General features: G+C 51.8%; 1 protein-coding gene across 1 annotated transcript; it reads left to right on the forward strand.

The window, feature by feature from the left end:
• Positions 1 to 216: 216 nt before the first annotated feature.
• Positions 217 to 6,331, forward strand: MTHFR (methylenetetrahydrofolate reductase). Its single transcript, XM_061574743.1, has 3 exons — positions 217 to 261; positions 1,506 to 1,625; positions 3,273 to 6,331. Exons 2-3 carry the CDS (start codon positions 1,515 to 1,517, stop codon positions 3,531 to 3,533), a joined length of 372 nt encoding a protein of 123 aa, XP_061430727.1. The 5' UTR covers positions 217 to 261; positions 1,506 to 1,514; the 3' UTR covers positions 3,534 to 6,331.
• Positions 6,332 to 14,624: the final 8,293 nt, after the last annotated feature.

A 14,624-nucleotide genomic window follows, 5' to 3' on the forward strand; every position in this document is an offset into this window, starting at 1 on the left:
TCAATCCACATCATCAACCAGCAGGTACCTCGTCATCATCGTCGTCGTCGTCATGATCGTCGTCGTCATCGTCATCATCATCGTCATCAACTACCACATCATCAACCAGCAGGTACCTCGTCGTCATCGTCGTCATCATCATCGTCGTCATCGTCGTCGTCGTCGTCATCGTCGTCATCAACTACCACATCATCAACCAGCAGGTACCTCGTCATCATCGTCGTCATCATCGTCATCAACTACCACATCATCAACCAGCAGGTACCTCGTCGTCATCGTCATCGTCGTCGTCGTCGTCGTCATCATCAACCAGCAGTTATATCGTCATCATCATCCACCCTCTCGTGCGCCATACCGGCCTTAAAACTCCGCCTTGTAAACTATAAAACTAGTTTTTTTATTTTACCGGTTAAGGCCGCACTAAGCTGTGTAGCTCTTTCACAGCAGCGACCTGAGTGGCTTTCATCATCCTCACGTGGACATTCATAGCAGCCAAATACCCTGAACGCACGTTCGTTAAAGACTTAACAGGTGCGTGCTGAACCACACCTGCCCCAACGTTCTCTTCAGGCTATTGGGGGACCTTTGCCTCTATCTGCGTGCGTGTACCTGTCTGTTGTGTGTGTGTGCGTGTGCGCGTGTGTGTACGTGTCTGTTGTGTGTGTGTGCGTGCGTGTGCGCGTGTGTGTACGTGTCTGTTGTGTGTGTGTGCGTGCGTGTGCGCGTGTGTGTACGTGTCTGTTGTGTGTGTGTGTGTGCGTGTGCGCGTGTGTGTACGTGTCTGTTGTGTGTGTGTGTGTGCGTGTGCGCGTGTGTGTACGTGTCTGTTGTGTGTGTGTGCGTGCGTGTGCGCGTGTGTGTACGTGTCTGTTGTGTGTGTGTGCGTGCGTGTGCGCGTGTGTGTACGTCTGTTGTGTGTGTGTGTGTGCGTGTGCGCGTGTGTGTACGTGTCTGTTGTGTGTGTGTGCGTGCGTGTGCGCGTGTGTGTACGTGTGCGCATGTCTGTATGTGTGCGGATGCGTGTGTGTGTACGTGTCTGTTGTGTGTGTACGTGTGCGCGTGTGTGTACGTGTGCACGTGTCTGTATGTGTGCGGATGCGTGTGTGTCAGTGTGTGTGTGTTCATAGGTCCTCGCTAACAACACTTGCCCCTACAGTCTGTTAAAGCTATACGGGGGATCTTTGTTTTTGTGTGTGTGCGGTAGTGTAGCGGTTAGCGCGCTGCGCTACGAACTTAGCCACCCGGGTTCGATTCCCGCTCACGGCCAACACCAGTGATGATTATCTGAACCGGTTTTGGGCCTCCCTTAGGTCGACTCGGCCTCAAATGAGTACCTGGTGCGGTGTGTAAACATCACCACTGGGGAGACAAAGGCGGCCGGGCGTGGTGCTGGCCACCCGCCCCCTCGTGTGCCGTTCTGGCCTTCATAGGTGCTCGCTAACAGCACTTGCCCTTACAGTCTGTTAAGGCTACACGGGGATCTTTGTCTTTGTCTGTGTGTGCAGGGCGAGGCGATGACGAACGCCCCGGATCTCCGGCCGAACGCGGTGACCTGGGGAATCTTCCCCGGCAGGGAAATCATCCAGCCCACCGTGGTCGACCCCGTCAGCTTCACGTACTGGAAGGTGCGTGTGTGTGTGTGTACGTGCGTGCGTGTGTGTGTGTGTGTACGTGTGTGTGTACGTGCGTGTGTGTGTACGTGCATGTGTGTGTGCGTGCGCGTGTGTGTGTGTGCGTGTGTGGGTGTGTGCGTGTGTGTGTGTGCGCACGTGTGTGTGTGTGCGCGCGTGCGTGTGTGTGTGTGCGTGTGTGTGTGCGTGTGTGTGCGTGTGTGTGTGCACACGTGCGTGTGTGTGCGTGTGTGTGTACGTCTATGTGTGCACACGTGTGTGTGCACGTGTGTGTGTGTGAGCACGTGTGTGTGTATGGGGGGGAGCGGTAGTGTAGCGGTTAGCGCTACGCTGCACTATGAACCCGGCGACCCGAGTTCGATTCCCGCTCACGGCCAACACCAGTGACGATTATTTGAACCGGTCCTGGGCCTCCCCTAGGTCGACTCAGCCTCAAGGCGGTCGGGCATGGCGCTGGCCACCCACCCCCTCGTGTACCGTTGCGGCCTTCATAGGTCCTCGCTAACAGCACTTGCCCCTACAGTCTGTTAAGGCTATATGGGGGATCTTTGTCTGTGTGTATGGGGGGGGGGAGCGGTAGTGTAGCTGTTAGCGCTACGCTGCGCTATGAACCCGGCGACCCAAGTTCGATTCCCACTAACGGCCAACACCAGTGACGATTATTTGAACCGGTCCTGGGCCTCCCCTAGGTCGACTCAGCCTCAAATTATTACCTGTGGCGGTGTGTAAGCATCGCCACTAGGAGGCGACACAGGGGGTCTTTGTCATGTACGCACGGCCATGATGATACTGAACATATGCCAACCGGATCTGCTTTCCAGTACTTTGGCAAACTGTTGCCTTTGTGAAGGAAATGCCCAAGTGCAAATGCAAAAGGGTACAAACAATAATCCCTCGGTATGAATAACATTTAATATATCTATTCGTTTTACACCCAAAAGGTACTCACCCCCCCCTGTTTGTGTGCGTCTGAGTGTGCTCGCGAACAGCACTTGCCCCACCAGTTTGTCGAGGCTACACGGGGGACCTGCGTCTTTTCGTGCGCTCACTAACAGCACTTGCCCCACCAGTCCGTGGAGACTACATGGGGGACCTGCGTCTTTGCTTGCACGCTAACAGCACTTGCCCCACCAGTCCGTGGAGACTACACGGGGGACCTGCGTCTTTGCTTGCTCGCTAACAGCACTTGCCCCACCAGTCCGTCGAGGCTACACGGGGGACCTGCATCTTTGCTTACTCGCTAACAGCACTTGCCCCACCAGTCCGTCGAGGTTACACGGTGGACCTGCATCTTTGCTTACTCGCTAACAGCACTTGCCCCACCAGTCCGTCGAGACTACACGGGGGACCTGCGTCTTTGCGTGCGCTCGCGAACAGCACTTGCCCCACCAGTCCGTAGAGACTACACGGGGGACCTGCGTCTTTGCGTGCGCTCGCTAACAGCACTTGCCCCACCAGTCCGTAGAGACTACACGGGGGACCTGCGTCTTTGCTTGCGCTCGCTAACAGCACTTGCCCCACCAGTCCGTCGAGGTTACACGGTGGACCTGCGTCTTTGCTTGCTCGCTAACAGCACTTGCCCCACCAGTCCGTCGAGACTACACGGGGGACCTGCGTCTTTGCTTGTGCGCGCGTGTTCAGGACGAGGCGTTTGGGCTGTGGGTCCACCACTGGGCCGCGCTCTACCCGCCCGAGTCGCCCTCCCGCGCCTTCCTGTCGGGGGTCGCCGCCTCCCACCACCTCGTCAACCTCGTCGACAACGAGTTCCCGCTGCACAGCTGCCTCTGGAACCTGCTGGAGGACGTGCTGGCGCTCGCAGAGGCGCGGAAGGACGGGCAGCCGGTGGTCCCGGCGGCGCCGGCGGTGACGCCGATGCGCGCTGTCGACGGCCCCGACCAGTAGCGACGCGCCGGGGACTGAGCGGTGCACCCCGTGTCTCTCCTCGCGTGATGACAACAACAACAACAACAACGGCGACGATGACGATGATAAAGATGATGGTTTGCGCACCGCGCGCTGAGTCGACGTAGCGGATTGCTTGACGTAGACCCTCGGCAAAAAAACTAAAAATTAACCCGTAAAAACAAAGTTTTTCACTCTAAATCCTTTATATGCGTGGTGGCTAGACCGCTAGAGTCACCTATGGGTCAGATGATTGTCTGCCAGCATTAAGAAATTGGTAATTAAATTATTTTTTTTTTTTCCCTAAACAATGTAAAATTTTGGAAAAAAAATTTCACGAAAATTATTTGTCACGCACAACGAGTCTGTGTGGAAAATGTCAGCTCGATTGGATCACGGGAAGTGGGTTAAAAAACGACCGAAATATTTGCACGGTCGTAAGCAAGCAAGCAAGCACGCAAGCACGCAAGCAAGCAAGCAAGCGAACTTAGTATAAAGGATTTAAAAACAGGCTCGCGATCGTGATTTGTTGTTGAACGCGTGAGGAGGCTGTGCAGGCATTAATCAAGACAACTGTCGTCGTGGAGTTTGTGTGTCCAAGTAGTCTTTTATCGTAAGTTTAGCACTAAGTTGTTGGCAATTTGTAGGTTGATCAAGATACTGTGAAATTGTTTTGTTTTTCTTACAGCACTAATTCAACTAAAGAGCAACGCATTTGTACTCCGCTCTCAGCGGTGTGTACGGTGAACTTCTCTCGCACCGCACGTAGCCAACCGCCGCTAATCGGGAAGCGCCGGCCGGAACTCAAACTAAAACGCGAAAAGGCACCTCTAAAGAAGTGAGTTTGTCAGCCTCGACGATGATTTTTTAAAAGTGCCGTAGCTCCCAGTAGCTTCCTGATATCCAGCATGGAAGGAGCGTTCCAGACGGCCCCCGAATCGGCGCATCCGAAAGCGCGGTGATTGCCGCCTTCATTCGATGGCCAGGGCCGAAAGCAGCCGCCGCTGCTGCTGCGAGGGGCGGCGACCGGAGCTCGCGTGCAGACGGGTTCGCTCGCGCTCCTTGACGAGGCTTGCGGGGGGGGGGGGGTGGCGTTGCGGTTTCAACTGTGGCGAGCACTTGGCGTGTGAAATGAGTGGCGACCTCGTAACGTGTTCGGTTTAACACGCGGTAGGATTTTCGCGACCAACATCGCGTAAATATGTAAGTGCGTCGGATTACGGAGAGGATTCGTCGCTTCCCCCCCCCCCCTCCCTCTTCGTTATCACGGTGCGAAAGAAGTTCGGCTACGTACGTACGCGCGTGCGGGCGGCTCTTCATCCCCGCGAACGCGAGGAATGCCTCCCACCCGTGGTGTGCGTGCCCTTGGCGGCGGAATGTAGACGTTAGATTGTTGACGTGGTGCTAAATACGCCTGGACCGCCGGCAACGCTGTCGTTTACTTACAACAACAGCAGCAACAAAAAAATCAAAGATGCATTTTGAACCTTTGATGCAGACCTAGGCAAGGGATTGTAATTTTTTTTTTTATAACCGGGCCTAGTCTTTTTTATCTGCTTGCACGTGCGGTTGATGACTCTCGACGCTCGTGCGTGTTCCGTGTGTTCATATCCCAGTCGCGAGCTCCTCGGACGCCTGCAATGCATATCAGTGTTAAGGGAACGGCTCGCCGAAGTGGACGACACAGAACTACTTCTGAGTTCCCTCGGCGGGGGTGGGGGTTGGGGGGGGAGGCGTTTTTTTTTTGTCTTTCTTCCCCACTGCAGAAGCCGTGCCGTGCCGTGCGACGAATATGATTAACCCCGTCCGTTCCTGGCCCTGCTTGGCCCTGAACCAGATTCGAATGCCTTTTGACGGTAAACTAAGCTACGGACTATTTTTATTTCACCAGGTAAGACCCGCCGAGTTATGTAGTTGTTTTTTTTAGGCGCTTTACCTGGCATTTCACAAATGATAGTTCCTACGAGAAGCGGCTTATCGTTGCGTGGAAATCTATAGCAGCAGCCAAATGCTCTAAACGCGTGACGTTGATTCTGAATGTTGTCTTATTGAGAAGCCAGCAGCTTCTATGCTCAATGGGCTTTACTTGGAAATCAATTTCCGATTCTATAGCACAGTGTCGGCTTTGGCTCCGGCTCGACAAATTGCCGGTGGAAAATCAATCTGTACCGTGCAGGCGCTGGCCTGGTTCTCGCTCAGGTGTGCCAAATGGAAAACCTTCCCGTGCCTTCCGGGCGCTGCCCTGGCTTGGCTCAGGTGTGCCAGTGGAAAACCCATCCATACTGTGTGGGCCCTGCCCTGGCTCAGCTCAGGTGTGCCAGTGGAAAACCATCCCGTACCGTGCGAGCGCTGCCCTGGCTTGGCTCAGGTGTGCCAGTGGAAAACCCTCCCGTACCGTGTGGGCCCTGCTCTAGCTCGGCTCAGGTGTGCCAAATGGAAAACCTTCCCGTGCCTTCCGGGCGCTGCCCTGGCTCGGCTCAGGTGTGCCAGTGGAAAACCCTCCCGTACCGTGCGGGCGATGCCCTGGCTCGGCTCAGGTGTGCCAGTGGAAAAAGGGGAAATTAGTCGCGCGACTTTAATCCTCGGTTGGGCGGTGCTCAAAGCAGAAGGGCTAACAGCCGCCGTTCGCCACTCATGAGAGAGAGGAAGGGAAAGCCATGGAGTCGAGCCATGGGCGGCATCTGGTTTACAGATTCGCCACCCGGCCATGATGACAACGACGGCGATGATGAGGATGACGATCGTTTTTGAAATATGCCGTCGCGTGTATCGGAAAAACATAAACTAATATAATAACACTGACGTGGTAGTTGTGGTTGTTATTGGTGGTGGTGTTGCGTGGTGTGTGTTTTCCTGGGTGCGTGCGCGTTAATAAATGGTGCCCCTTCGCGTGCGAGTCACAGAGCAGCACGGCGGCGACTAGTTTACCATGGAAGTCCAGTTTACCATGGAAGTCCAGTTCACCATGGGAGTCCAGTTCACCATGTGAGTTTAGTTTACCATGGAAGTCCAGATTAGCGTGGAAGTCCAGTTTATCATGGAAGTCCAGTTCAGCATGGGAGTTCAGTTCATCATGGGAGTTCAGTTCACCATGAAAGTCCAGTTTACCATGAACAGGGGTCAGCAACCTGGCACTTTAAGGGCTGTTTCGTCACGTTATTTATCAAGCACCCACCGTGTCTCGTATTCCACCACAATGCACCATTGGCGGCTCTTGAAATATTGAAGGTTTTTCTTTTTTACCGAATTCGAAAAAAAACTGCGTTTTAATCTTGTGTTATTTTGGTTTCTGACCCCTGGCCGAGCTGGACCGACTGATAGGCGGGGAATCCCTACGTGGTGACATGCTTGTCAACTTGAACTCCCACCACGGCCAAAGCCGGAGGAGCCCATACTCTGGGATTCTCTTCGTGGAAACAGCTACCAGCAACCAGTGCCGGATGAAGGGAGTGCGGGGCTTGTAGCATATGTTATAAAAGTGTCCTAAATAAATAAAAAACACGTTAATATTAAAACACATACATTTTTTACTCGCATAGTAAAGTAATCGTATGATACAGGTAGGAACAATGTTCCACACTGCCTACCAGGGATTAATTGTCTGTCTGTCTGACTGTCTGTCGTGCATAAATAAATATATAATGCACACAGCTCTTTGATTGGTGGAGACCTACTGCCGGGTACGGAGAGGGGAGGTGCCTAAGGGAGGAAGATCAGGGGAGGGGCCTAAGGAAGGGGGGAGTCATGAAAGGGGCCTGAGGGGGAGGGGGGGGGTTCAGAGGAGGGGCCTAAGGATATGGGGGTTGGTCAGGGGAGGGGCCTAAGGGAGGGGGTAATGGGAAGGGCCTAAACAAGGGGAGGGGGCTGGGTGGGTCACCCCGTGGTGCCCTTATAAAACTCAACGTTTAACCTACACACTACACTATACACGACACGATACACTACACTTATACAGGTAGTAACAGCTTCCACACTGCCCACCAGGTATGAGTTGTATGGCTGTCGTACACGAATGCACTGTCCTACCTGCCCACTCCGAAGGAACGTGTTTTAATTTGCTATTCAGCCAGATACTACGACAAATCGCTAACCTCAAACACCCAGTCGTTCCGATTTAAAGCTTTCGTGACTGCAGGGATTCATCTTCTTGGTTTTTTCGGTAAAGTCACGTAGAAGGGAAATAATCAAATAATAATTTTTACATTACTTTATTATTATGTTTTATTTTTACATAATGAAAATAAAACATTTTTTTATTATGTTTTATTTTTATTATTTTATTATTTCCTTTCTACGTGACTTTACCGAAAAAACCAAGAAGATGAACCCAGTCGTTCGTAAAAGTTGAAGGCGGTATAGTACTATAGTAATAGAGCAAGTGCAGAATCACTGCGCCGGAATTGATAGCTTGAAAGCATTTAGCGCGGGGCCCTTGAAAGTGCGGGGCCCGTAGCATATGTAGGTATACTATTTGGTTCTTTTGGTAAAGCACGTAGGTAGAAATACAATCAAATAAATCACGAACGTTTCGAACGCAACACAAGCGCCCGTCTTTAGGTGAAAATCGCGACATCTGCGATGTCTGCTGCGAGCAGCACGAAGTCTGCTCCCTTGTGTAGCTACTTTTGCTCCGAGGGTAATCCAGCACTGGCAGCAACAACAATAAATTCAGGAGCTACATGCCAATGTCAAGATCTGCTCCTGCCGCTGGCTACGACGATAGGGCTTCAGCAGAGAGAGCGAGAGAGTGTCGTTTTCACGTTCCTCTTCCTCTGTTGACAGAGTGCAAAACAGCAGTGTGTTTACTGTACGATCCATAGTTTCAGTTCCATAACCACAATTCGACGAGTGCGGCTTGTCTAATGTAGCTCTTCTTCTTGGTTCTTTCGGTAAAGTCACGTAGAAGGGAAGTAATAAAATAATAAAAATAAAACGTAAAAAAATAATTCTCACGACGTTTCGGCCACAACGCAAGCAGCCGTCCTCGGGTGAAAACCAGGTCTGTCGAGGCGACAGCAGTCTGAATGAAACAGCACACGTGCTTGGAGCATATATAAGCTGAGTTGGAAGGGGGGAAAAGGGCGCCTTTATTTTTATTATTTTATTACTTCCCTTCTACGTGACTTTACCGAAAGAACCAAGAAGATGAATCCCTGCAGTCACGAAAGCTTTAAATCAAATTTAATGTAGCTCTATGGGTGTCTACGTATCTCTTTGTGTCTCTGGGTTTACTGTAGGTCAAGAGTTTGGGGTTCATGGCTACAAACACACTCCTGTTGCTTGTCTGTAATGCATCTCTGTGGGTCTCTATGTTTCTCTCTGTGTGTCTGTGGGCTTCGTGGCCACATCTGCACCACTGTGGCTTGCCTTGAATGTATCTCTATGGGTCTCTATGTATCTCTCTGTGTGTGTGTAGATTTCGTGGCCACAATTACACCACTCTTGTATTTTTCATTTAAACTAAACATTTATTTTTATTTGACCAAATTAACGCCACTGAGCTATTAGCTTTTTTTCAGAAGCGATCTGGCCACAAATGATAGCTCAACGAAGTGGTTGAACATGTGGACATTTATAGCAGCCATATAATGTAAATCCATGTTGGTTGGTTTTACGTGTGGAGGGAAAAACCGGAAGACCCGGAGAAAAATTCCACGCAACCACGGGGAGAGAGAACATGCACACCCCAATAATAAAACTAAAAACTAAACTTTTTATTTATTTTAACAGGTGTAGAGAATCTTCTTGGTTCTGTCGGTAAAGTCACGTAGAATGGAAATAATAAAATAAAACAATAAAATCATTCTCACGACGTTTCGGCCACAACGCAAGCAGCCGTCCTCAGGTGAAGACCAGGTCTGTCGGGGAGATAGTGTCTAAAACATTCAGACGCTGTCACCCCGACAGACTCCTCGACAGACCTGGTCTTCACCTGAGGACGGCTGCTTGCGTTGTGGCCGAAACGTCGTGAGAATTATTTGATTGTTTTATTTTATTATTTTATTATTTCCCTTCTACGTGACTTTACCGAAAAAACCAAGAAGATGAATCCCTGCAGTCACGAAAGCTTTAAATCGAGGTGTAGAGAAGCTCCCACGGACGTACTCGTAGACGGAGGTAAGTTAAGGGCTTTCGCCAGGGTTTATTAAAGCTGTTACAATATTACACAGCAGGGTACACAACTCCCAGGGGCTAGGGGTCCTACTCTGAGTCCGGGTCCCTGCCGGCTAGCTCCGGTCTCTCTCTCTCTCGTGTCGGACCGGGGACTCTGCCGACTCCACCGAGCGGAGAGAGAAGCACCTCTACGGCTACCACCACCGGCTTCTCCCCAGACTCACTCTTCTCGCGACTCCACCGACACACACACAGACAAAGACACACACACACAGACACACACACACAGACACACACACACAGACAAAGACACACACACACAGACAAAGACAAAGATCCCCGGTATAGCCTGAACAGACTGTAGGGGCAAGTGCTGTTAGCGAGCACCTATGAAGGCCGGAACGGTACACGAGGGGGTGGGTGGCCAGCACCACGCCCGACCGCCTTTGTCTCCCCAGTGGCGATGTTTACACACCACACCAGGTACTCATTTAAGGCTGAGTCGACCTAGGGGAGGCCCAGGACCGGTTCAGATAATCGTCATTGGTGTTAGCCGTGAGACACACACAGACACACACACAGACACACACACACACAGACACGCACCTCTACGGCTACCACCGGCTTCTCCCCAGACTCACCACTCGATCCCTCTCTCTACCCACTGGTTCCCTCTTCACCCTTCTTACTCTACCCGTTCCCGCAGTGACCCCGCTTACGTCACGGGGTCTCCCTTAAGTACCCCAGGAGACGTGACGTCATCGCACTGAACGGCACACCTGACGTCACGTCCCCATTTTACTCCTCTACACAGGTAAAGCCCACTGAGCTATACAAAGCTCTGTTTCAGAAGCGACCTGGCCACAAATGAAAGCTCAACGAAGAGGCTCATCACGTGGAAATGTAGAGCAGCCAAACACTCTAAACGCGCGTTTCTAAATGTGGAGGGGAAAACCGGAGGACCTGGAGAAAACCCACGCGACCACGGGGAGAACATGCGCACTTCAACTATACAGCAGGCGTCAGGGTCGGAATTGAACCCACGACCTCCTATATACCAGGCGAGGTAGTTAACATATCCTAGCCACCGTGATGATGATGAGAGAGAGACACGCAAACTCCAAATATACAGCAGCAGGCGTCAGGGTCGGGATTGAACCCACGACCTCTTGCATACCAGGCGTGTAGTAGCTACTACACGTGTAGTAGCTACTACATGTGTGTAGTAGTAGCTACTACATGTGTAGCTGCTACTACATCTGTAGCTGTAGTAGCTACAGATGTACTACATATGCAGATACTACATCTGTAGCTACTACACATGTAGCTACTACTACTACATATGTAGTAGCTACTACTACTACATATGTAGTGATTCTGCACTTGCTCTATTACTATAGTACTATGCCGCCTTCAACTTTTACGAACGACTGGGTGTTTAAGATGAGCGATTTTTCTATTATCCGGCTGTATAGCAACTGAAAAAATACAATTACTTAGCTATGCAAGTAAAAAATTGATGTTTTAAAATTTACGTGTTTTTATTTTATTTTATTTAGGGCCCCTTTATAATATGTGCTACAGGCCCCAAACTCGCTTCGTCCGGCACTGCCCCTACCCCCTGTCTTGGGATCTATCTGCACAATGAGCCCCCAGCGCCTTAGAATTAGAGGTCGCAAACGGGTTTTGATTCCTTACCCGTACCCGGCCGCACCAGGGTCGAAAACGGGTACCCGTACCCTACCCGATACCCGGCTACCCGTACCCGACCGGGTATCGGGCTGGGGTACAGGTACGGGTACCCGATTGCGACCTCTGGGATGAAGCCACGTTGCAGGCGCGTGTGGGTTGATTCTAGGAACTTGAATTGTGAGAAGAGACAAGACGTTGGGAATTGAGTGACAAACGGTGACTCACCAGTGACTCACGGCCTACCCGTACCCGTACCCGGCTGCACCAGGGTCGCAAACGGGTACCCGTACCCGGGTAGCCGGGTATCGGGTAGGGTGCGGGTATCGGGTCCCCGGTTGCGACCTCTGCTTAGAATTGGTCCCTGACGAGTCGCGCCAGCGTGATCTTGAGCCAGCGTGACCAGCAGGTGGCAGTGATTGTGTGAAAAAAATGAGAATATAGAATAACCCAACCGTGCAATGGATACCCATTGTAATTTATATGCATTCATAATTACGGGTTCACAAGTGATGTCATCACATCTATCCCCCTCTGTTTAAGGAACAAAGCTGACTGCCCCCCTGGTGATGCCGGTTGTAATTACTGGCGAAACGTCGAACTCAGGTTGTAAATTTTACACGTGGGTTTTCGCGATACTGGCACAAAAAGATCAAATTTTATCAGTGAACACGTTCCTTCGGAGTGGGCAGGTAGGAACTTGGTTGGACAGCGCATTCGTACACAACAGACAAATATGCACGACAGACAAATAATCCCTGGTGGGCAGTGTGGAACCTGTTGTTCCTACCTGTATAAAAGATTATTTATTTTTTACCTACGTGACTTTACCGAAAAACCTAAGAGTATGTATAAAAGATAACTTGACTTTAGGTAGCCAGGCAGCCAGTCAGGTAGCCAGCCCCCTCAACTATCGGCCCCTCCCCCTTGCTTAGGCCCTCCCCTTACCCCCTCACTTAGGCCCCTCCCCTGACCCCCCCCCCCCCCATATCCTTAGGCCCCTCCCCTGACTTCCCCCTCAGGCCCCTCTCCTGACTCCCCCCTTCCTTAGGCCCCTCCCCTGACCCTCCTCCCTTAGGCACCTCCCCTCTCCGTACCCGGCAGTAGGTCTCCACCAATCAAAGAGCTGATTACGTTATATATTTATTTATGCACGACAGACAGTCAGACAGACAGACAGTCAGACAAATAGACAGACAAAAAATCCCTGGTGGGCAGTGTGGAACATTGTTCAAACCTGTATTAAGTTCACAGAACAGCCCATCTGTCACCTCCGGAGGGGGAGGGGCGATGCTGAGTGAGCGTAGCCAAACGAGGGGATCGTGAGTGAGGGACGGGGAGCGCGATTGAGACACCGATTGGACAAGAGTCAGGGCAGAAGGCAGAGCGAGGTCGCGCCGTGGGCGTGGTAGTGACGTCACGTGACCACCCTCACTATTGTGGGTAACCCTATTGCATTGTGGTCTCGTCCCTTTGTCACCGAATTATTAGTACTGTAGCGACGGGATGTAATGACAGGGGAGTCAGTTGTGAGTGTGAAGGGACTGGTGGTCGCGGGAGATAATGACAGAGGTATCAGTTGTTAGTGTGAAGGGACTAGTGGCCACGGGAGGTAATGACAGGGGTATCAGTTGTGAGTGCGAAGGGACTGGTGGTCACGGGAGGTAATGACAGGGGAGTCAGTTGTGAGTGTGAAGGGACTGGTGGCTACGGGAGGTTATGACAGGGGTATCAGTTGTGAGTGCGAAGGGACTGGTGGCTACGGGAGGTAATGACAGGGGTGTCAGTTGTGAGTGTGAAGGGACTGGTGACCACGGGAGGTAATGACAGGGGAGTCAGTTGTGAGTGTGAAGGGACTGGTGGCCACGGGAGGTAATGACAGGGGAGTCAGTTGTGAGTGTGAAGGGACTGGTGGTCACGGGAGGTAATGACAGGGGAGTCAGTTGTGAGTGCGAAGGGACTGGTGGCTACGGGAGGTAATAACAGGGGTATTAGTTGTGAGTTCGAAGGGACCAGTAGCCACGGGAGGTAATGGGTATATTAGTGACCCTATATCTTTCACGACCAATATCATCATTGCGTCTGGTTTTTTTGGCCGTCACCTGATGATGCCGATTGTAATTACTGGCGAAACCTCGTAATCAGATTTTAAATGTTGTGGATTTACTCTCCAACACACTGGTGTGCTGTACTAGTGTAGTGACATTGAATGGGTCACTACGTAGCATAGTGCAGGTGGCTGGCAGAGAAGGGGAATCTGCAGTTGCAGCTGCCCTATCTGTCAGCAGGTCACGTGATAAGCAGAGAGAGGGATGTAGGGGAAAGGTGACAGAGGGGGCATGTGAGGTGATCCCGGGAACCCACTAGTAGGTTCTGGAAGGGGGGCTTGGCCAGTGCGGAGCGAGGTCACGCCAGGAGGATAAAAGGGGACCCTAAGCGAAGGCTCGGGGCTGTTGATTGGAGTGGGATCCCGCCGTGCTGCTGGAGTCTTCGTCACCATCTTCACCTTCTCGGCAGAGGTCGCAAACGGGTTTTGATTCCTTACCCGTACCCGTACCCGGCCGCACCAGGGTCGCAAACGGGTACCCGTACCCGTACCCGGCCGTACCCGTACCCTACCCCTACCCGGCCGGGTACGCTACCCGTACCCGGCTGGGTACGGGTATCCGGTACCTGATTGTGACCTCTGGGATGAAGCCATGTTGCAGGCGCGGGTGGGTTGTTTCTAGGAACTTGAATTGTGAGAAGAGACAAGACGTTGGGAATTTAGTGACAAACAGTTACTCACCAGTGACTCACGGACTACCCGTACCCGTACCCGGCCGCACCAGGGTCGCAAGCGGGTACCCATACCCGGCCGGGTACAGGTAGCCAGGGGTATCGGGTACCCGGTTGGGATCTCTGCTTCTCGGTGTCGTCAGTGAGGCAGTCTGTCAGCTGTCCTGACTGAGAGTTGTTGTGATCCCTTGTAACTTGTGAAGGCTGTTAATAAATAGAGTGCCTCCTATTCCTAGTGTCTCTGAGTGAGTCACTACACTAGTAACGAATTGCCATGTTCTGTGACAAACCTTACTAATTGGCTGTGGCGGGTTTAACGACACCTTTACACGATCTAACCCATATTATGGATGATATTGGTCGCGAACGCCTATACGTGTTACACCGAGGCAGCGGTGTTTAAAGTGTATAACACTCATTCCAGTCGTTTCTAAGTCCACAGCTGCATGAAGGCCTCCATCCGCCAACGCAAGGCCGTGGGGGATTTCCAACCTGAATGCGTGACACGTT

This window comes from Lethenteron reissneri, chromosome 56 (genome assembly GCF_015708825.2).
Source record: "Lethenteron reissneri isolate LAM-NWPU_2019-01 chromosome 56, ASM1570882v1, whole genome shotgun sequence".
NCBI lineage: Eukaryota > Metazoa > Chordata > Hyperoartia > Petromyzontiformes > Petromyzontidae > Lethenteron > Lethenteron reissneri.

Coding starts and splice junctions, on each gene's coding strand:
- MTHFR (XM_061574743.1), top strand. CDS start 1,515: ATGACGAACGCCCCGGATCTCCGGCCGAACGCGGTGACCTGGGGAATC. Junction 1,626..3,272: donor TCAGCTTCACGTACTGGAAG/GTGCGTGTGTGT, acceptor GCGCGTGTTCAG/GACGAGGCGTTTGGGCTGTG.